The following is a 22,322-nucleotide window of genomic DNA, read 5'->3' on the forward strand; positions in this document are numbered from 1 at the left end:
CTACACTGTCCATCACACACTCCCGGGGTCAGACGCAGAGTGAAGCTCCCTCTGCACTGTCCCATCACACACTCCCGGGGTCAGACACAGAGTGAAGCTCCCTCTACACTGTCCCATCACACACTCCCAGAGTCAGACGCAGAGTGAAGCTCCCTCTACACTGTCCCATCACACACTCCCGGGGTCAGACGCAGAGTGAAGCTCCCTCTACACTGTCCCATCACACACTCCCGGGGTCAGACACAGAGTGAAGCTCCCTCTACACTGTCCCATCACACACTCCCGGGGTCAGACACAGAGTGAAGCTCCCTCTACACTGTCCCATCACTCACTCCCAGTGTCAGACACAGAGTGAAACTCCATTAACATTTTTTGACCCTTGGAGTGGGTGATGGGACAGTGTCGTCATGAATCTGCTTTGTTTCTCTCATTGTCCCTCTGCTTTTCTCTCCACATTAGCTTCATTTTGCCACATAAATCATCTTTGCTCTTTCCTCTATCCCCACCTCTTTTTATCCCTACTTATCAATTTCAAATTACCATTAGGCAGTCTTGACACTTCAACTGTTGTATGATGGTCTCTTGCTGTGTCAATAACTGGAGCTGTGTTCTCGTACAGCTTCTGATCCAGGATCACCTCTAGTCTTTGAACAACCTCTTTAAAGGATGGCCTTTTGGTGGAATCCAACTAAACGTGCCGAAAAAGAAAACAAAAAATAATGTTCCAACAATTAGAGAATTTGTGTTGTTTTATTTCCCAGCAAGCTGAATTGCAGGTGCTTTTCTGCTGTACCATCAAAGCAGAGCATATCAACCACCCCCTCCCCTGATAGGTTTCCTCTGGATTCCTCCCACATTCCAAAGACAAAGTACATTGAATTCTCCAACTTCCAGTAAGAACCTACCCCTCCCTTCCCCGTTTCACTCAGCCGCCTCCTCCAGCTGCCTTATCACCTCCCTCATGGTTCCGTATCCTTTTACTACCCATAGTGCTTTCCCCTTACATTCCTTCTTCACCTTTCCTGCCTATCCCCTCCCCCACCCCTTGATCTTACTGGTTTTTCACCTGGCACCTACCAGCCTTCTTCCCACCCTCCCCCACCTTCTTTACAGGGCCCCTGCCCCCTCCCTCTTCAGTCCTGACAAAGGGTCTCGGCCCGAAACGTTGACTGCTCGTTTCCACGGATGCTGCCCGGCCTGCTGAGTTCCTCCAGCGTGTTAGTTAGTAAATTGTTGGACCAGAATCATGGCCATGCATGCAGGCTACCCTCCAACACAATGCTCAGATTATGTTGGCCAGCAATGCAAACAACACATTTCACTATTTTTCTAATTACATGTGACGAATATAGCCTACCTTTGTCCTTAAAGTTAGCCTCAAATGGAGTCTCATCCTTTGGAAACTGCTGTTTTTTTTTAATCATCTTGTTCATTTACACCTCAGACTGCATCAGGCATGCCAATTATTGGACCAGTAATGTCATCCACCTCTGCCTATTGCAACAGTGTGCCTCTGGACTGCACTGGTAGCAGTGACGTTATTCAATTACTTACAATGTTGTACTTCTTGTCCATTTGCTATTGCTTCTTCCAACTTTCAGGCTGATCAGATTGTAAAATCCTTAAGCAATCTTCCTTGCTAGTTGTAGAAAGTTGTAAACTCAGGCAGCTCCATCAGGGGCACTCGCCTCCCCAGCATTGAGGACATCTTCAAAATATGATGCCTCAAAAAGGCAGCATTGTTATTAAGGACCTCCAGCACCCAGGACATGCCCTCATTTCATTGCTACCATTGAGGATGTAGTAGAGGAGCCTGAAGAAACACACTCAACAATTCAGGCAGTTTTTTCTTCTTGAGCAGAATTAGGCCATTTGGTCCATTGTGTTTGCTTCGCCATTTCATCATGGCTGATGCAATTTTATTCTCAGCCACAATCTCCTGCCTTCTCCCCATATCCCTTCATGCCCTGAACAATCAAGAATCTATCAGTCTCTGCCTTAAAGACTTGGCCTCCACAGCTGCCTGTGGTGATGAATTCCACAGATTCACGACTCTGTGGCTAAAGAAATTCAACCTCTGTTGCTCCTCTGTTCTGAGGCTGCGTTCTCTGGTCTTCGACTCTCCTACCATAAGAAACAACCTCACATCCACTCTATCAAGGCCTTTCACCTTCAATAGGTCGCCCCTCATTCTTCTGAATTCTAGTGAATAAAGTCCCAGAGCCATCAAACGGTCTTCACTTAACAAGTCTTTCAATCCTGGAATCATTTTTGTGAACCTCCTTTGAATCCTCTCTGGTTTAAGCACATCCTTTCTAAGATGCTCACAGTACTCCAAGTAAGGTCTCACCAGTGCTTTACAAAGTCTCAACATTACATCCTTGCTTTTATTTTCTTGTCCTCTCAAAATGAATGCTAACATTGCATTAGCTTCCTCCTGCAAATTAACCTTTAGGGAATCCTGTTCAAGGACTCCCAAGTCCCTTTGCACCTCAGTTTTTTGTATTTTCTCTCCATTTAGAAAACAGTCAACCTTTTCATTTCTTCTGCAAAGTGCATTAACCATATACTTCTGAACACTGTATTCCATCTGCCATTCTTTGTCCATTCTCCTAATCTGTCTGAGTCCTCCTGTAGCCTCTCTACTTCCCCAGAACTACCTGCCCCTCCACCTATCTTCATATTGTCTGCAAACTGCAAGAAAGCCATCAATTCCACCATCCAAATCATTGACATATGATTGTCAGTCCCAACACAGACCCATGTCAAGTCAAGTCATCTTTATTGTCATTTCGACCATAACTGCTGGTACAGTACACAGTAAAAATGAGACAGCGTTTTTCAGGACCATGGTGTTACATGACACAGTACAAAAATTAGACTGGACTATGTAAAAAAAAAACAACATAGAGAAAACTACACTAGACTACAGACCTACACAGGACTGCATAGAGTGCACAAAAACAGTGCAGGCATTACAATAAATAATAAACAGGACAGTAGGACAAGGTATCAGTCCAGGCTTCGGGTATTGAGGAGTCTGATAGCTTGGGGGAAGAAACTGTTACATAGTCTGGTTGTGAGAGCCTGAATGCTTCGGAGCCTTTTCCCAGATGGCAGGAGGGAGAAGAGATTGTATGAGGGGTGCATGGACTAGTCTTTTGCAGTCAACCAGAAAAGGCTCCTTTTTTTTGATTACAATGATCTTTTTCATGGTTAATTACTAACAGATTGGGAGGTTAGGCTGCATTTGTTACTTGGAATATGTGTTTCTACATGTTTATCGTTATTAATGTATTCCTGATCTCTATGTATTAGTATTAATATTGTTTATTGGAAACTTAATAAAAAGATTGAAAAAGAAAGTCTCCTTTTATTCCCACTCTTTGCCTCCTGCCAATTAGCCACTGCATTATCCATGCTTGGATCTTTCCTGTAATACTAGCCTTAATTGTGGCACCTTGTCAAAGGCCATCGAAAATCCGATTTTCCTTTGAGGAAACTGCTGATTATGGCCTACTTTATCATGTACCTCCAAGTACCCTGAGACCTCATACTTAATTATTGACTTCAACACCTTCCCAACCACTGAGGATGGATTAACTGGCCTATAGTTTATTTTCTTCTGCCTCTCTCCCTTCTTGAAAAGTGGAGTGACATTTGCAATTTTCCAGTCTTCTGGACAATCTCTTTAGCCACCTCCTCCCCTCCACCAGATCTCTGAATGGACAATGTACGCTGCCTTACTGTTTCACCCCTTTGGCTGTCTTTTTGCAATACTTAATTTATATATATTTATTATTGTAATTTATAGTTTTTAAGAATATTATGTATTGCATGGTGTGGTGAACTACATATACCTGTCTGGACTGCTCCTGTGGCTCCTCCCACAGACCCCTGCTGACTGCTTCTGGCTCCTCCCACAGACCCCTGTATAAAGGCGATTGAGGCCTGATGCCCGGCCTCATTCTACAGGATGTAGTGTTCATTCTTCCAGTCAATAAAAGCCGATACCTCGCTTCTTACGTCTCAGAGTGAGTTATTGATGGTGCATCACATGGTCTGCTACCACTAAACAACACATTTCACGACGTATGACAGTGATATTAAACCTGATTCTGATTTTCTCTACAGCATCACCAATGTTTGTATCAAATGCAATTTAAAGTTGCACCATAAATCCCTGTCCTTATATTCTATACCCCAGGCAATGTCACTAAAGAGCTCCTGTTCTTCAGTATTGCTCGGACACTACTATTCATGCATAATTTCGCACACGCATCTTGGCTTGGAAGGGAGTTGTGGAAGCCCAGTTTGAAAGTTCCCCATCAGACTCACGTTGCAGCAGAGGACGGCCAGGTCCAGGAACACAGGGGGGCAGTCTCCCACCATCTTCTGGAAAGTCTTCACATCCAGGCCAAAGTTCTGTGGAGGGAATGGAGAGCGTGTCAGCTGTCTCCTCTGAGATCTTAATCAGACTGTGAAAATAGAGGAGAGAAATGGAAGTGGTCAGTGAGCGAATGGAGGGCAGAGAGGAGTTTTAGATAGTGTCGTGTGCACTCAGTGCTGAGCTGAAACCTGCAGTTAATCCTAATAAGCAGAAATGTGTCCGTGTAAACTGAGTTTGAGTCAAAAGTGTTGACTTGTTCTGCAATCTGTTTACCAGTCATAGAGCCCTGCAGCACAGATACCGGCCTTTCAGCCCATCCAGTCCATACTGAACTATTATTCTGCTAGTCCCATATACCTGCACCTGGACTGTAGCCCTCCGTACCCCTCCCATCCACGTACCTCTCAAATGCTGCATCCCCCACTTCCACAGGCATCTCATTCCACACTCACCTACCTCCCCGAATGAAGTTGTTTCCCTTAAATATTTCTTCTTTCACCCAAAACCTATGGCCGCTAGTTCCAGTTTCACTCAACCTCAAGTAGGAAAAAGCCTGCAAGCATTTACCCTATCTCTACACCCTCATTTGTTTTTGTAAATATTTTATGTATTGCACTGTACTGCGGATAGTAAACAAATTTCACACGTCAGTGATAACAAAGCTGAATCTGATTCGATTCCCTGTCATTCTATTATTCTCCTTCACTACAGGAAATAAAGCCCTAACCTATAACTCAGGTCCTCAAGTCATACATTTTGGATGATGGGAGCACAGAATAGTTGCAACCCATAGCTCCACTCGCACTGAAAAGTCCTCGCTTGACGCACCTCTGCAATTGAAGGAAATGGACTGTTATTGCTGCACCACCGAGTAATGCCAGCAGGTGGCGAAGTGTGCGTGGCCGCTGGTGGTGAAGAAACCCTACAGCACAATACAGGAATGTACGTATATGTTACCATATACTGTACTGCATGAGATTTAGTTTCTCTACAGGGAAAAAATACAAAGGAATTTATGAAAATACACAAACAACGTGCAAAATGCAAATTGTGCAAATGAGAGAAAAAAATGCTACTGAGACCCTGAGTTGTGGAGTCCTTGAAAGTGAGTCCATAGGTTGTGGAATCAGTTTGGTGTTGTGAGTAAAGTTAGCCACGCTGGTTCAGGAGCCTGATGGCTGTAGGATACTAACTGTTCCTGAACCTCAAAGTAGTATATGGTGAATCTCAAAGTACCTGGTTTGAAAAATTTACTTTGAAAGTGGTGGTGTGGGACCTCAGGCTCCACAGAGAAGAGGCCATGGTCTGCACAGTGGGGTCCTTGATGACGGATGCTGCTTTCTCGAGGTAGTGCTCCTTGTAAATGTGCTCAATGGTGGGGCTGGGGGCTTTATCTCTGATGGACTGGGCTGTATCCACCAGTTTTTATAGACTTTTCCGATCCACATGCACAGTGATGAACTTATACCAGGAGATAGGAATGTAAACTGAAGCTGTTACAGGGCAACCTCTGGGCTATAGTGAAATAACAGCAATGCATCGAGAAAGTCTATTTCTGCAGCAGAGTGTAGATACCCTCAGGGTTTTAGCTTCCTGATTAGCCAGGTCATCAAAGATGAGAAGGCAAGAGAATGGAGTTGAGAGGGAAAATAATTCAGCCATGGTGGAGTGGCAGAGCAGACTCGATGGGACAAATCATCTACTTCGTTGATATGACTTTGTTAACTTGGCACAGTAGTAGTTAGCATAATCCTTTATAGCGCTGGCAATCATTAATCAGTGTTCAATTCCCGCCCCCATCTATAAGGAGTTTGTATATTCTCCCCGTAACTGCTTCCTCCTGGTAGTCCAGTTTCCTCCTACATTCCAAAGACGTTGGGTTAGTATGGGGCTAGTAAGCTGTGGGTGCCCGAAGCTTGGTGACACGTGTCGGCTGCCCCCAGGACATCCTCAGACAGTGTGGGTCTGTGATGGAAATAGCACATCTCACTCTTTTCATGTACGTGCGACAAATAAAGTTACTGTTTTTATCTTTAGAAGTGTTGATTCATTTGGTTAACTGTGCCTTCCTGCTTCATTTCCCATTTTTCATGTAAAAATACATTTTGTGTCAATTTCTCTAGGTCCTGAACTGACTCATTCATATTAATCACCACCAGGCTTGATTCCCCAGTTACAACCCGAGTCACAGCTCCCTAGGCTTAAACCCTTCCACCAAGGAAGGAAGCCCTTCACCCTACTGATCTGTACCAACTGCCAAGCACTCGTTTCTTTATTTTTATTTAGAGAATCAGCACAGTAACAGGCACTTCAGTCCAATGAGCCCACATGGCCCAATACCACCAGAGATCCCTCAAAGGTGATTGGGCGCTTCAGAAGCTGTATGGTGTGTTGTACTTCACTAGTCAGGGGCATTGAGTTCAAGAGCTGTGACGTAATGTTGCAGCTCTATAAAAACCCTGGTTAGACCGCACTTGGAATATTGTATTCTGTTCTGGTCATTTCATTCCAGGAAGGATGTGGAATCTTTAGAGATCATGCAGAGGAGGTTTACCAGGATGCTGCCTGGATTGGAGAGCATGTCTTATGAGGAGCGGTTAAGTAAGCTAGGGCTTTTTCTCTTTGGAGTGAAGGAGGATGAGGTGACTTGATAGAGATGTACAAGAGGCATATATCGAGTGAATATCCAGAGGTTTTTCTTTCGCAGGGCGGAAGGCTAATACAAAGGGGCATAATTTTAAGGTGTTTGGAGAAAAGTATAGAGGGGATGTCGGGTATTTTTTTACACATCGTGATGGGTGTGTGGAAGCACTGCTAGAGGCAGATACATTCAGGGCCTTTAACAAACTCTCAGATTGGCAAGACCAATGGCAGGGAGTCTGTGTGGACCAGGCCCTCATACTGTGGGGTTGCCTGTTGCAGCCACCTGGGGAGGAGATGCCGGAGGTGCTGTCTGATAGAGCTGAGGTCCGTGCTGGGTTGAGGGCTGCCCACTAGTATTCGCTCGGTGGAAGATGAGCTGGATTGCATTTGCCTGCGATGAGGAACTGTTATGTGCTTGTTCTTACAGAAACATGGCTCAAGGACAACATCTGATGCACCATCAATCTACAGGCCATTACACTGGGACTTGGGCTCGATGCAGCTTGTGACTGAAGGTTTCTCTGCTATTGTAACTTTTTGTGGTATGAGTGTGTGAGACTGTTCATTCTGTGTTTTGCACCTTGGCCTCAAATAAAATGCTTCGTTTGGTTGTATTCTTGTGTGTGGTTAAATGAGGATTAAACTTGAACTTGAAACAGATAAAATAAAAATGGAGGCAAGGCTAGATTGATCTTGCTTCACTGTATACTGTTCAAAGTGAACCAGCCACAACGGTGTGTGCGATAGGGTCTGTGCTTCACTGTACTGTTCAAAGTGAACCAGCCACACTAACGGACAGATGCTGCTAAGGAGGTTGTAAATAATTTATTTGTTAGCATTCACCACGTACAATGACTAAGCTGCCATAATCACCTTACAAACACAGGGAAGCTTCACAAAGGTGCTGCTGAATGCAGAGAAAGGACTTCACTTGCCACGCACAGCCATATCCTGAATTATTCAGGTCTTCTGGAACCCAGTCACAGGCCAATCATTCAAAATTTATGCAGCAACAGACTGTCTGATCAGAAAAACAGGCCTTTTGTTTGTGGTAGGTGACAGATGGGGAAATGGCACACGGTTTCACCGAGGACGTCCAGTGACCCGTCTGGTGAAAGTTCGACTCTGTTCAAGTGCAGCATGGATTCAGTGGAGTACTCAACCTTTTACAACATCTCCCTGCTAACGAGCAGCTCACTTCCCACTCCTGACATTTAGAAACTAATCTGCTTGATTCTCAGATACACTGTGGGCGGCTCATGACGCAGGGATAGAGATCCCTCACAGTACCAGAGATCCAGCTTCGATCCTGACGTCTGTGGGGAGCTTTAGTCGTTCTTCCTGTGGCTGCACGGGTTTTCTCCCACGTTCAGAAGCTATGTGAGTTGTTTAGATGATTACCCCTTGTGTGTAGGTGAGTGACAAGCACAGCAAAGAAACAGGCCCTTCAGCCCATTCAGTCCATGCCAAACTATTAATTTGCCTAGTCCCATCAACATGCAGATGAATCTGGCAGGAATTGTGAAGATTCAGCTCCCATCATTGGGGTGCTATGGTAGTGTGGTTAGTGTAACACTTACAGTACAAGTGAACAAGGGTTCGATTCTGCTGCTGTCTGTAAGGAGTTTGTATGTTCTCTCCGTGACTGTGGATGGTCGTAGGAGCAGCTGGTTATGTGACCACTGACACTATGGAACCATGATTGCCTATGTCACATTTCACGGCACATGATGATAATGGTGACTACGCTGTATAAAAACTTTTTAAAGAGGTTAGCTTTATTCGTCGTAGAAAGATACAGTGAAAGGTGCCACTTGTGTCAACGACAACACAGTCCGAGGATGTGCTGGGGGCAGCCCACAAATGTCGTCGTGCCTCTGGTGCTGACGTAGCATGCCCATAACTCACCCTAACCGGTATGTCTTTGGAATGTGGGAGGAAACCAGAGCACCCAGAGGAAACCCACACGATCATGGAGGGAAGGTACAAATTCCTTATAGACAGCAGCGGTAATTGAACCCCGATCTTATAGCCAGTGCTGTGAAGTGTTACACTAACCATCGTAACCCTCTGTAAATAAAAAAAAATGAGGAAACTAAAGCATAGAGTTAATGTGGGATTAGTTCAAATGAGTGATTGTTGTTTGTTTGACAGACAGAATGGCTAGTTTCTGTTCTCGATTAGTACAGCGAGCCATTTTATCAGAATGTCAAAAAAACATGGTATTTGAAGATGACAGGCTGTACTCCCAAAGTAAAATTTGAGGCAAAATTGTAACCTCATCATACTTTAGAGCCACAACATTGTTGTTAATATGGCCACTTATCACCGTAAAGAGAAGAGGGAATAGAACATGGAACATTAATCACACAATACGGGCCTTTCAGCCCACAATGTTGTGCCAATCTTTTAACCTAGTCTGAGATCAATCTAACCTTTCCCTCCCACATATCACGCCATTTTCCTTTCATCCATGTGCCCATGTAAGTATCTGTTATACATTATGTCCCTAATGTATTTGCCTCTACCACCATCTCTAGGAGTGCATTCCACACACCCACCACTCTCTGTGTAAAAGAACGTATCTCTGACATCCCTTCCACGCAACCCCGCCCCCCTCCCAACTGGCCTCTAATCACTTTAAAATTATGCCCTCTTGTATTAGTCATTTCTGCCCTGGGTAAAAATCTCTGGCTGTCAATTTCTTCCCCAACCCTGCTGCCTGACTGTGGCCCCACCCATTGCACCAATCAATGCCCAGGCTTGATGTATTCCCGCCCCCTCACCCTGCCCACCAATCTATTGACAAGTTCTGACTGCTGCCCTGCTCCTGCCACCAATCAATGGCCAGAGCCTATCCACAGACCCACCCAACATGTAATATGGATATGTTCCAAGACATAACGACTGATTTGCCTTAATTCCCCATCTCCCATACCCGTCCCCATGTAAAATACATAAACGGACTCTCCCATCTCCTGTGACTCCAGTTATCAACGAACACATTGATCCTGAATGGACTGAAACCCTGGATCAGGACTGAGAGTGGAATGTGGGTGATGGGGTGGTGGAGGTGGAGCCACCCGCTGAGTTCAAGCTTAAGTTTATTCTCAACATGTATACCAATTGAAACGGCCTTTTTCCAGCAGATAGTCTGTCTAAAATGTTGTAGCATTTATTGTGACTCACACTTTTTTATCTGCCAGTCTGTGCGTTGGCTCCTGATCCAACTACAATCCTTACCTTGGTCTCATCTCCATCTCAATCCTTCCATTCTGTTTCCTGCAGGCCCCATCCTGGCCCTCTGCACATTCCCAATATTCTCTGATCCACCTGAAGCTGTGACCAAAGTTCTGGAATTCACAACACCTTTGAGGTGATTCCGGACACTTGTGTCTCCAACAATCCTATCCTAAACACTTCCCTTGCTGTTAAACTCTGGCCAAGAGAGACACTTGACAAGGCAAATGGTGTTAAATAAATGCAGTGTTGCTCTTGTTACCTCAGTGCGGGGCATGTAGTCCGGATCAGCTGGTATTCGGGCAATGATCTCGCACAGAATGATGCCATAAGCGAAGACATCTGTCTGCAACAAGGAGAGAAAGAAGAAACATTCAAAAGAAGATTTTGCCACGTACAGTCCATCCACTTGTGGTCCCCACCTCTGCAATGGAAGGTTGAAGGCTGTGCCCTCAGTCCCTGCTCTACTCTCCACACACTGTGTGGTCAGATTTTGCAGACGGCACCACTGTACTGGGCTGATCAAATAACGATGAGTCAGAGGACAGGGTCAATGTCAGCAAAACCGAAGAGCTGGACATTGACATTAGGGTGGGGAGCTGTTTCCATTTACATCAACAATGCTGAGATTCTATTAAATATCCTTAAACTGCCTCTACCTCCTCCCCTGGCAGAGCGTTCCACATTCCTATCACCCTCTTTGTGAAAAAATATACATCGCACTATACTTTCCTCCATCTTGAAATTATGGCTTCTGGTATTAGCCACTTCCACCCTGGGAAAAAGGCTCTATCAGGTCTCATCTCATCCTCCTTCATCCCACGGGAAAAGCCCTAGCTCCTCAACTATTCCTCATTAGACATGTTCTTGAATTCAGGCAGCATCCTGGTAAATCACCTCTGCACCCTCTCTAAAGCTTCCACATCCTTCCTGTAATGAGTCGTTCATAACTGGACACATTACTCCAAATGCTGTCTAATCAGGGTTTTATAGAGCTGCAACATTACCTCACAGTTCTTGAACTCAATCCCCTGACTAACGAAGGCCGGCGCACCATACACCTTCGTAACCACCCCATCAACTTGTGAGGCAGCTTTAACGGTTCCTCCACACTGCTAAGAATCCTACATTAACCCTGTATTCTGCCTTCAGATCTGATCTTCCAAAGTGAATCACTTCCTACTTTTGGAGATAAGCTCCAGCTGCCACTTGTCAGCCCAGCCCTGCATCCTGTAAAAGTCACTTTGTACCCTATGGTCTCGGCAAGCGAGCTATCCCCTTCTCGGGGCAACATGTGCTACCTGGAGGGTGGTTATGCCTTCATCCCCTTGTTTTTACCTTTTCGTCGTACAGCTCTCCTCTCAGAACCTCAGGTGCCATCCAGTATGGTGATCCAACCACGCCCAGTGGCACCTTCTCCCCATCACCGCTGTGGAAAGCAAACATTCAACAGTGTAAAAATGTAACCTCCGTAAATACTGGCCGACTTCCAAACCACTTCTACAAATGTCACCCATTCTGAGGGCAGGTATACAGCAAAGGTTCACACCGATCCACGGAACCTCGAACAACACACAAAGAGCTGGAGGAACTCAGCAGGTCAGGGAGCATCTGTGGAGGGAAATGGACTGCCGGCTTGTTGGGTCATTAGGACTGGAAAGAAAGATGTGTGTGGAGCAGTTAGCACGACACTGTTACAGCTGGGGCGTTTCGGTATTCAATTCTGGTGTCTTTCTGTAAGGATGTTTTCTGCCTGCACATAGGTGTTCCTGTACCCTCCCACAGTTCAAAGATGTGTCGGGTAGGTTAGTTGGTCATTGTAAATTATCCCGTGATTAGGTTAGGGTTAATCAGAGCTGTGTGGTTGCTGGGGCAGTGTGGCTCGAAGGGCCAGAAGGGCTATGAAATATAGGAGCAGAATTAGGCCATTCAGCCCATCGAGTCTCCTCTGCCATTTCATCTTGGCTGATCTATTTCTGTCTCGACCCTATTCACCTGCCTTCTTCCTGTAACCTTTCACACCCTGACTGATCAAGAATCTATCAACCTCTGCCTTAAATGCACCAGTGACTTGGCCTCCGCAGCTGCCTATGGAAATGAATTCCACAGATTGGCCACCCTCTGGCTAAAGAAATGCCTCCTCACCTCTGTTCTAAAGGGACATCCTCTATATTGAGGCTGTGCCCTCTGGTCCTAGACTTCCCCACCAAAGGAAACCTCCTCTTCACATCCACTCTGTCTAGGCCTTTCAACATTTGATAGGTTTCAATGATATCTCCCCTCATTCTACTAAATTTCAGCGAGTACAGGCCCAAAGCCTTCAATCGCTGCTCATACGGTAACCCTTTCATTCCCAGAACCATTCTCATGAACCTCCTCTGGACTCTCTCCAATATCAGCACATCCTTTCTTAAATAAGACACTTAAAACTGCTAACAGAACTCCGTGAGGCCTTATCTACTCTGCACTGTATCACTAAATTAATCAAAAATAAATAAAATAAAGCTCCCATGGATTCCACTCCTCACCTCCTTCCTTTTATTCAGTGGACACCTACCTCTCCGATTAGACTCCATCTTCTCAGGCCTCTCTTACCTCCGCCAATCACGTCACAGCTTCTGACATCATTCCCACTCTCCCCTTTCCCAATTTGCCTATCTCGACTCCTCCTTATCACCTGGATCCACCTGTCACTCGCCAGCTCTTACTCCACCCCCTCCCCATCTTTTCCTGCTGGTCATCTCCCCTCTTTGTTTCCAGTTCTCCCGCCCCAATGGTTCTCTTGTCTTCCTCCTCTCATCGAGCAGAAGACAGAAAGGCTGGTGGACACGTAGCATGAGACTCAAGGACAGCTTCAGCCTTGCTGTTATCAGAGTCTTGAAAGCACCTCTCAAACGCTAGAAGGTGATCTCAATCTATCTCTCTATCTCCCAATCCACCTCATTGTGGCTCTAGCAATTACTGCACTCTCTGTAACTGTTACACTTTATTCTGCATTCTGCTTTCCTTTCTACTACCTTGATGGGTGTCAGGTGGAGATACGTCTCTACCAAAGGAGGTGTGAGGTGCTCCTTCCCTCCGCCAGTCTGCAGGTCACCCTTGGGCAAGGTGTAGTACTTACTTGGCCCCTGATCAGGGTCATGAGAAGCCATGGGAGCAGGTGAGCAGCCGGTGCAGATCACAAGTCCTGGTTATGTGACCACTGACGCCAGGCAGACGATCGTTGAAGAGTATTGATAATGGCTGGGGTCACCCATCTTGTAAAGACACTGCCCAGAAGAAGGCAATGGCAAACCACTTCAGTAGAATAATATGCCAAGAACAATCATGGTCCTGGAAAGACCAAGATCAGCCACGTCGCACCACATGGCACGTAACGAATGAACGATGTACTTGAGTGTACACATTGATCTGTTTAGCTGGGATGCAATCTGTTGGGGTGGGATTGGAGGGGCAGCGTGGTAGTGTAACGGTTAGCGTAACATTTTACAGCACCAGTGATCAGGCAGTCTGTAACGAGTCTGTATGTTCTCTCCATGACTGGGTGCTCTTCTCGCACATCCTGTTAGTGAGTCGTGGGCATGGCACGTTGTGCTGGGGACGTGGTGACACTTGCCAGCTGCCCAGGACAATATTTTCTGATTTATTTGATGCAGTCGATGTATTTCACTGTACGCTTTCATGCACATCTGACAAATAAAGATAACCTTGAATCTTTAATCTCCAAAGAAGTACGGGTTAGGTTTAGTAAATTGTGTTATGTTAGAAGTGTGGCAACACTTGTGGGCTGTCCCCAGCACAACCTCGGACTGTATTAGTCATTGACACAAACGACTCATTTCACGCTATGTCTTGATATACATGTGACAAATAAAGCTATTTAACAAAAGCTTTTCACTGCCTCTTAGTACATGTGACAATAATAAACCAATTTGAATTCTATTTCAAGACACCTCAGTATTTTAGGCCGCCTATGAACAAAGCTGGTGACTGACATTTGAGACCTTTTCTACAGGAGACTGAACACACACTGTGACAGGTATACAGATAATCTAATAAAAATAAGCTAATTTTACAGCTTGGCAGAACAGCGACCCAGAAACTTAACAAGCTCAGCTTGAGTAATGCCACATTTAACGAAAAGTCAGGTGATATTGTTACACTGAAATGTGAACTACCTTGCCAAAGCTGGCTTTGAAATTTCAGTGCTATGAACTTATTGCAGAACCCAGTGTGATTTGACCTTAGGCTGTGGTGACTCTGAAAGACTGACAACTACTGGCCATGGGAGGTTAGCTTCTTTGGAAAAAAAGGAAACCAAATTTAGATGGCACCTTTCATAACATTCACAAGTACTGTAACTTCCGGGGTGTCAGCGTCTCAGAGGATCTATCCTGGGCCCAACATATCGATGCAGGTACAAAGGAGGCACGACCACGGCTATATTTCATCAGGAGCTTGGGGAGACTTGCCACGTCACCAAAGACTCAGTCAGCTCCATCGTGGGCATTAGACCCCTCACCCCCCAGCATTGAGGACACCGTGAAAGGACGATACCTCAAAAAGGCAACATCCAACATTAAGGACCCCGATCACCCAGGACATGCCCTCTTCTCATTGCTACCATCAGGGAGGAGGAACAGGAGCCTGACAACACACACTCAATGATTCAGGAACAGCTTCTTCCCCTCCGCCATCAGATTTCTGAATGGACATTGAAGCCATGTTCACTACCTCACTCTTTCTTTCTAGTTTTTGCACTACTTTAATTTAATGCTTTGATTATATATTGGAAGTTACAGATTTTTAAATTATGTATTGAATTGAACTGCTGCCGCAAAACAACATAGTTCACGACATAGGTGCCAGCTGCTCATACGACCATCCATCACCTGCTCCCAAAGCTTCACTTAATCCTGATTGTGGGAGGGGGCTAAGCAGGTGGTACACCTCGCCCAAGGGTGACCTGCAGGCTAGTGGAGGGAAGGGGAGCCTTATACCTCCTTTGGTAGAGATATCTCTCCACCCCCGGCACATAATGAACGAATGATATACAATACTTATTGTAATTTATAGTGTTTTGTTATGCATTGCAATGTACTGCTGCCACAAAGCAGCAGACTTCGCGACATATGCCAGTGATTCTGATTTGTACAGATGACAATAAGCTTGAACTTGAATAGATACATCTGAGTCTGAAGATACACAGCAGCCGGCCACACATGGTACCACAGTACAGGAGGGACGTGCCTGAGCCACCGAGAACGCTCATGATATTCACCAGCATCATTCCCTCTGATTTTCTGGATAGCTGCGCGGACCAACCATTGCTGCGAGCAGGAAATTTTTATACAGCCTGAAAACTGTGCAGCACTTTAAATGATTTTTTTTGTAATATGCATACTATGAGTATTTAGAACGAGAAATGAAAAAATCACATACTGTTGACTTTATTAATTTAAGGGTCTAATTAAACACAGTACAACAAAGGAAAACTGTAAAGTTTCGTAAATTTTTTGTCATCTGACACTGTCGGCATTCAGCAGGCCAGTGATTTATTAGCAATGAGCTACCGACTTCCATTCTGTGTTTATTGTTACAGTTTGTAACTTGAAACACCGGCAATGTAAATATACTGAAGCTCTAAGCCGTTTAAAAGTAAAGATTGCAGTACGTTGATTATTTAGAAAATTTATGGATTATATTCATTAATGCTTCACAATTATATGAATGTAGATTTAAAACTTAGTAAAATTTCAGAATTATATTAACATAATATAAAAGGAAATTCCAGCTGCTCGACAACAAAGGCTATGTGCGCGGGAGCGTTTCAGTTACCGTGCGGCCGTGCAGCCGCGCAGCTGATAGGGAAGCAGGACGTTGCCTGAGTAGAGGGCATTAATTATTGGGAGAGATTTGAGAGACTAGGTCTGTTTATCCTGGTGCAAAGGAGGCTGACGGGTGAATGAATGGGGATTTAAGACTGTGAGAAGCATTGATCTAGTCAACATCTTTTTCCAGTGAGAGGCCTATGAATAATGAGAGGGTTAGAGATTTGAAAGGAATCTTAGCGGTAACATTTTCACAGAGGAGTGGCTGATGTTGGGAACTTGCTGCCAGAGGAGGTGGTAAAATCAGATATAGTTACAATGCTTGAGAGGCATTTAGACAGACTCTTTTATTGTTACTATTATTTAGAGACACAGTGTGGAAGAGACCCTTCCAGCAACCCACCTACTTAACCCTAGCCTGATCACAAGACAATTTACAATGACCAATTCACCGATGACCCCGTAAGGCTTTGGACTGTGGGAGGAAACTGGAGCACCTGGAGGAAACCCACATGTTCATGTAGAGGAATGCAGACGGCGCTGGAATTGAACTCTGAGCTCTGGCGCCAGGAGCTGTAATTGTATTACATTTACTGATACGCCACGAGCTGTAGTGGCGTTGTTTACTGTTTTGTTACCATGGCGCCCATATGGTACTTTAGTTAAAGGATGGAAGGACATGGTCCTATTCCAGGTAAACAGGGTTCATGTAAATTGGCTCCATCATGCTTAGTTCGAGAGGTCATTGGGGTAACTGAACCAGAATCAGGTTTTTTATCACTGAGATACGGTCCAAGGTTGTCAAGCCAAGGAGTGGTAGTGTGGACAAGCTCTCACTACCTAAAACTGCTCCTCACTGCATGCACCTCAAATAGCCTCTGACAACCAAGTCCAATTCCTGGCCTTCTCGTGTGGCTTAGCCTCTAAGCCCGGTGGAACCGTTTCTACTGACAGGTGAAGGGGCGAAGGCGGGTCCTGGTGCCTTAAAACCAGTGCTTCAGGTAGATGGAGCACGTCAGCCTGGGAAGGCAGTCCATCTAAGAGAGAGAAAACTCTGGTTTCAAACCTCTGCTGCCTTGCGCCCATACCCACTCATGGGAAAAGCTTCGGGAGTAAACCCCGAGGACAAATCCGGAGCTGGAGTCCCTAAGGCAGTCGGACATTTCCTTCAACCTCGTTCTGGCAACCCCTGCGACGACACTGGTGCCAAGCTATATCGGCCCTTGCCCTTCCCTTGGACAACATCGGTGGCATGGAGAGGGGAGACTCGCTGCTTGGGCAACTGCTTGTCTTCCATACAACCTCGGCCAGGCCTGCGCCCTGCAGAGGCTGAAGCAAGACTTTCCAGGCGCAGATCCATGGTCTTGTGAGACTAACGGATGCCATCCACCTTACGAAATTAGCTCATTTTGTGGCAGCAGTATACTCTGTTCTGAGAAAGTTGCGATGAATGGAGTCCAGGAACTGATAAACACAAGTGATTCTGCAGATGCTGGAAATCTTGATCAACACATACAAAACTCTGGAGAAACTCAGCAGGTCAGGCAGCATCGATGAAGGAGAGTAAACGGTCAGTGTTTCTGGCCGAGATGCTTCAGGTTGGACTGCTAGTTACTGGAGCTGCAGGAGAAGTGATCTTCTGGATACAGAGAGAGTCCTGAGGATGACTGGCAGGGTGGATTTCAGGAGAATTCCAACCAAGATGGATCAGCATATGGGAGGCAGACTGAAAATCCGGTCGAATGGTGCCTCCCACTCAACAGAGCTTGTACATACACGTACACTCAACGGCCACAGTATGAAGTACCCTCTGCACCTAATAAAGTGGCCACTGAGTGTAGGTTCATTGTCTTCTGCTGCTGCAGCCCATCCACTTCGAGGTTCGACATGTGTGTTCAGAGATGATCTTCTGCACGCCACTGTTGTAACGTGTGGGTAATTGAGTAACTGTCAGTTTGAACCAGTCCGGTCACCCTCCTCTGACCTCTCTCATTAACAAAGCATTTACGTCCACAGAATGCTGCTCCCTGGATGTTTTTTGCTTATCGCACAATTCTCTGTAGGCTCGAGAGACTGTTGTGCTTGAAAATCTCAGGAAATTAAAGTTCAAAGTAAACTTATTATCAAAGTACATATACATCACCATATACAACCCCGAGATTCATTTTCTTGTAGCATACTCAATAAATCCATAGAGTAACAACTATAATAGAATCAATGAAAGACCACACCAATGAGCATTCAAACAGTGTGCAAAAAAAAACAACAAACTGCAAATACCAAAAGAAAGAAATAATGATAAATAAATAAACAATAAATATCGAGAGCACGAGGTGAACAGCCCTTGAAAGTGATTGGTTTTGGGAATATTTCAAGGATAGGGCAACTGAAGTTGAGTGAAGTTATCGCCTTTAGTTCAGGAGCCTTATGGTTGAAGGGTAGCAACTGAGGGATAGTAATCAGCAATTTCTGAGATACTCAAACCACCCCATCTGGCACCAACAATCATTCCACGGTCAAAGTCACTTAGATCACATTTCTTCCCCATTCTGATGTTTGATCTGAACAACAACTGAACCTCTTGACCAGGCCTGCATACTTTCATGCAGTGAGTTGCTGCCACATGATTGGCTGATTATGTATTTGCATTAACGAGGTGTACAGGTGTAATGAGGACACTGAATGCATCTATGCCAGTTGGCACGTTAGCATAGTGGTTAGCATAATACCATTACAGTGCCAGGGAGCTGGGTTCAATTCCAGAGGAATTTGTACGTTCTCCCTGTGACCGTGTGGGTTTCCTCTGGGTACACTGCTTTCCCCCCACATTCTGAAGACGTACAGGTTAGTAGGTTAATTCATCACATAGCTGTAACTGGGCAGTGTGGACTTCTGGAATTGTTACCAATTAAAACAATGCTCCCTGCTGTACACTCTGTGGCTCTAATACCCAATTCTTACTCTCATCAAGGGTAAATATAACAGCCAATTAACCCCCCTCCCCAACTGGGTATCTTTGGGACGTGGATTGTGGAGTAACCAGGGATAACGTACACAGAGAGTGGCTGAGGCTGGGATTGAACCCAGATCTCTGGAGTTGTGAAGCAGCCGCTCTACCCGCTGTACCACTGTGACCGGCTGAAGAAGTTCAAGTTCAATTTCAAGTTCATTGCTGTTCACATGTATATTGTCAAACAAAGCAACATTCCTCCAGACCAAGGAGCACAACACAGAATGTATAACTCACACACAGGACACAAGGTATTATTACCACAAATAACAAACACGAAAGTGCAGTTATGACACAAGTAAACAGTCTAATGCGACTGCTGCTTCACACGTGATGAGACCCGGGTGGTGACAGGGAGTTCAGTGGTCTCACAGCCTGGGGGAGGAAGCTGTTTCCCATCCTAACAGGCCCCGCCCTAATGCGACGGTACCTCCTGCCTGATGGTAGGGGGTCAAAGAGACTGCTGGATGGTTGACAGGGATCATTGACAATATTAAGGGCTCTGCATACACAGAACTCCTCCAAGCGGACCACAACCTTGTTGTAGTTTAGAGGCTTGTGTGCATCAATGACCCAGACAGCTACGTTGGCTGTAGTCAGGGCTTTATACTTTGGCTCTTGGAAAGGCAGAGGCCAGACTAAGAATGATCCACAGGTCCTCCATGTTTGGAGGTTCAGCTATCAACCCTGACCGGTCAAACAAAACAGTGTCAGAAACAGCAATGACGAATCCTTCTACATCTGAGTGTGACGGTATTCCTGAGTCCCACTCGGGAATTGTATGACTGACAGCAGTGAAAACCGAGAGGAAGCTACTGACACGATGAAGGAAGCCCTGACCTTCATTGCTGCCCTAAACGCCAGTGGTGTAACGGGCCAAAGAGAAAGAGAGCTCGCAGTGCCCCTGAGAAATATCCCTGATGGGTAGAAGAGAAACCCTGATGATCCTCTCTCCAGTCCTCACAATCCTTTGTCGGGACTTGTGGTCAGATGCCTCGCAATTCCCGTACCAGACGGTGATGCAGCTGGTCGGGGCGTTCTCAGTGCAATGATTCTTTCCTGAATGCAAAGCCCCATGGAATTGGCAGCCAAACTCAACGAAGACAGCAACGAATCTGCAAATTCAGACACGTTTATAAATAGCACTGATACACCTACAGCAGCCTGTGCAGCGCCCTTAGCATTGTCAATAATCCCTCCCATCCGCCCAGCAATCTCTCTGACCCCGCTACCATCAGGCAGGAGGTACCGTAGCATTAGGACAAGGACTGTTAGGGTGCAAACAGCTTCTTCCCCCAGGCAGTACGGCCACTGAACTCCCTGCCACCACTCGGGTCTCATCACGTGTGAAGCACCAGTAGCATTCTACTGTTTACTTTTTAACCTGGGTCGTAAATCCACCTTATTATTTGTTAACTTATTTGTGGCAATATTACTTTATGTGTTGTGTGTGTGTTATATTTATAGAGTTGAACGACTATAAACTTGAACTTGATTGAAGACAAAAATACCTCCTAGAAACGCTGAGAATCAAAGGAAAGGAGTGAAGTATAAATTGAGAAGTTAATAAGGGACTCAGCAGAAAAATCCCAAAGACTTAATTAGTTGCATTCAAGTTTTGAAGAAGGTGCCTGTTTATCAAAGTCAACGCCGAGTTGAGGAACAGGAATGGTTTTGTTGCTGAGGTTCAGTTTTGTTGCACTCTGTGTGGTCCTTCCGCACATTGTGGGCATGTTGTGTTAGTGCCAGAATGTGAGGAGACACTTGTGGGCTGCCCCTGGCTCACCTTTAGATTGTGTTGCTGTTTACACAAATGACACACTTCACTGCTTGTTTCAATGAACAAGTGATAAATTAATCTGAATCTGAGGGTTTTTACAATCGTAATTGCAGTATTTAAAACTCTTCAGGGCTCACAGGGTAAATGTTCAGATGATGACTTCCCCTCCAGGGAGATCCTAGGACCGGAGGACACGGTTGGCGTCCCCTCCAGGACCAGAGGACATGGCTCAGAAGAAGGCGGGTGCTCATTAAGACTGAGGTGATTGGTGACTGAACACGAGATTCTGCAGATGCTGGAAATCTTGAGCAATACACACAAAACGCTGGAGGTCAGGCAACATCCATGGAAATGAATAAAAGCACCCAATGTTTTTAGGTGGATGAGGCCTGATGAAGAGTTTTGGATCAATGACGATGAAGGATCTTAGCCCAAAGCATTGGCTATCTATTCCCCTCCATAGGTGCTGATTGACCTCCTAGGTTTCCCCAGCATTTTGTGCGTAATTGGTGACTGAGTTGGGAGACGTTGGTGGGCGAATGAAAGACAAGGGCGGAGAGCGCGAGAATAAAAAAACTGAGAGGCATATAAAGGGAGGAATGCAGAGGGCAGAGTAAAAGTTGGAGAGTGTTGATGGAAGGGATAAGAAGGAAGAGGGATACCAGTGCTGGACTCTGATTAGCAAAGGAGGCCTCCATCTATTACCCATCTACCAGTCACCTGCCTCTGTGTCCCAAACACCGGCCTCCTCCCCCCCTATGTGCTGTCACCTCACACCCCACAATCAATCATCCAAATGCCCCTTGTCCATCTCCCTCCTGGTATCTCACACCAATCACCTTGGCACTGTCCCTAAGCTGTGTGGGTGTGCGGCCGCACCCTACCGAAACGCTCCCGTGCACATCGCCTTCGTTGTCACGAAGCTGGAATTGAACGCACTGGAAAAAGTTTACGAAACGTGAAAGAGTTTCTTTGCTGTATGCATTTCATTATACACAATTAATAAATAAATTCAAAAGTGTGTGAATTTTCAAACTTCATTCTAAATATCCATCGTATGCATATTACAAAACCCAACTTTTAAAGTGCCATGCTGTTTTCAGGCCATGTAAAAATTTCCTGCTCTGAGCAATCGTTGGTCTATGCAGCTCTAAACAGAAGTTAAAGGGGACATTGCAAAGTGGGCTCCTGTTTGACCTCTCCCCTTCCTCCCTGATATTCCGGAGATACAGCACTGTAACGAGCCCCCACTGCCCAATTACACCCACGTCATCAACTAACCTAATAACCTGCATTTGGAACGTGGGAGGAAATCGGAGCACCCACACAGTCACGGGGAGAACGTACAAACTCCTCACAGACAGTGTCAGGTGCTGAACCCGGGCCGCTGGCACTGTACCAGCATTACGCTCCCCCACCCCTTCAGTC

The 22,322-nt window shown here is 45.6% G+C and overlaps 1 protein-coding gene and 1 long non-coding RNA gene across 2 annotated transcripts in view; one reads left to right on the plus strand and one right to left on the minus strand.

Annotated features, from left to right (window-relative positions):
• Positions 1 to 22,322, minus strand: part of LOC140728810 (dual specificity testis-specific protein kinase 2-like) — a 117,943-nt gene that overhangs the window by 3,198 nt on the left and 92,423 nt on the right. Inside the window, exons 6-9 of the mRNA XM_073047780.1 lie at positions 11,612 to 11,702; positions 10,536 to 10,619; positions 4,339 to 4,425; positions 541 to 688 (exon numbers count right to left, since the gene is read on the minus strand). Of these exons, the coding sequence (XP_072903881.1) occupies positions 541 to 688; positions 4,339 to 4,425; positions 10,536 to 10,619; positions 11,612 to 11,702 (410 nt within the window). The remainder of the gene's footprint in view (positions 1 to 540; positions 689 to 4,338; positions 4,426 to 10,535; positions 10,620 to 11,611; positions 11,703 to 22,322) is intronic.
• Positions 161 to 7,647, plus strand: LOC140728811 (uncharacterized). The gene is made up of 3 exons (XR_012099188.1): positions 161 to 4,034; positions 5,102 to 5,332; positions 7,461 to 7,647. It is a non-coding gene; the product is annotated as an uncharacterized lncRNA (long non-coding RNA).

Source organism: Hemitrygon akajei, chromosome 6, assembly GCF_048418815.1.
Source record: "Hemitrygon akajei chromosome 6, sHemAka1.3, whole genome shotgun sequence".
Classification (NCBI taxonomy): Eukaryota; Metazoa; Chordata; class Chondrichthyes; order Myliobatiformes; family Dasyatidae; genus Hemitrygon; species Hemitrygon akajei.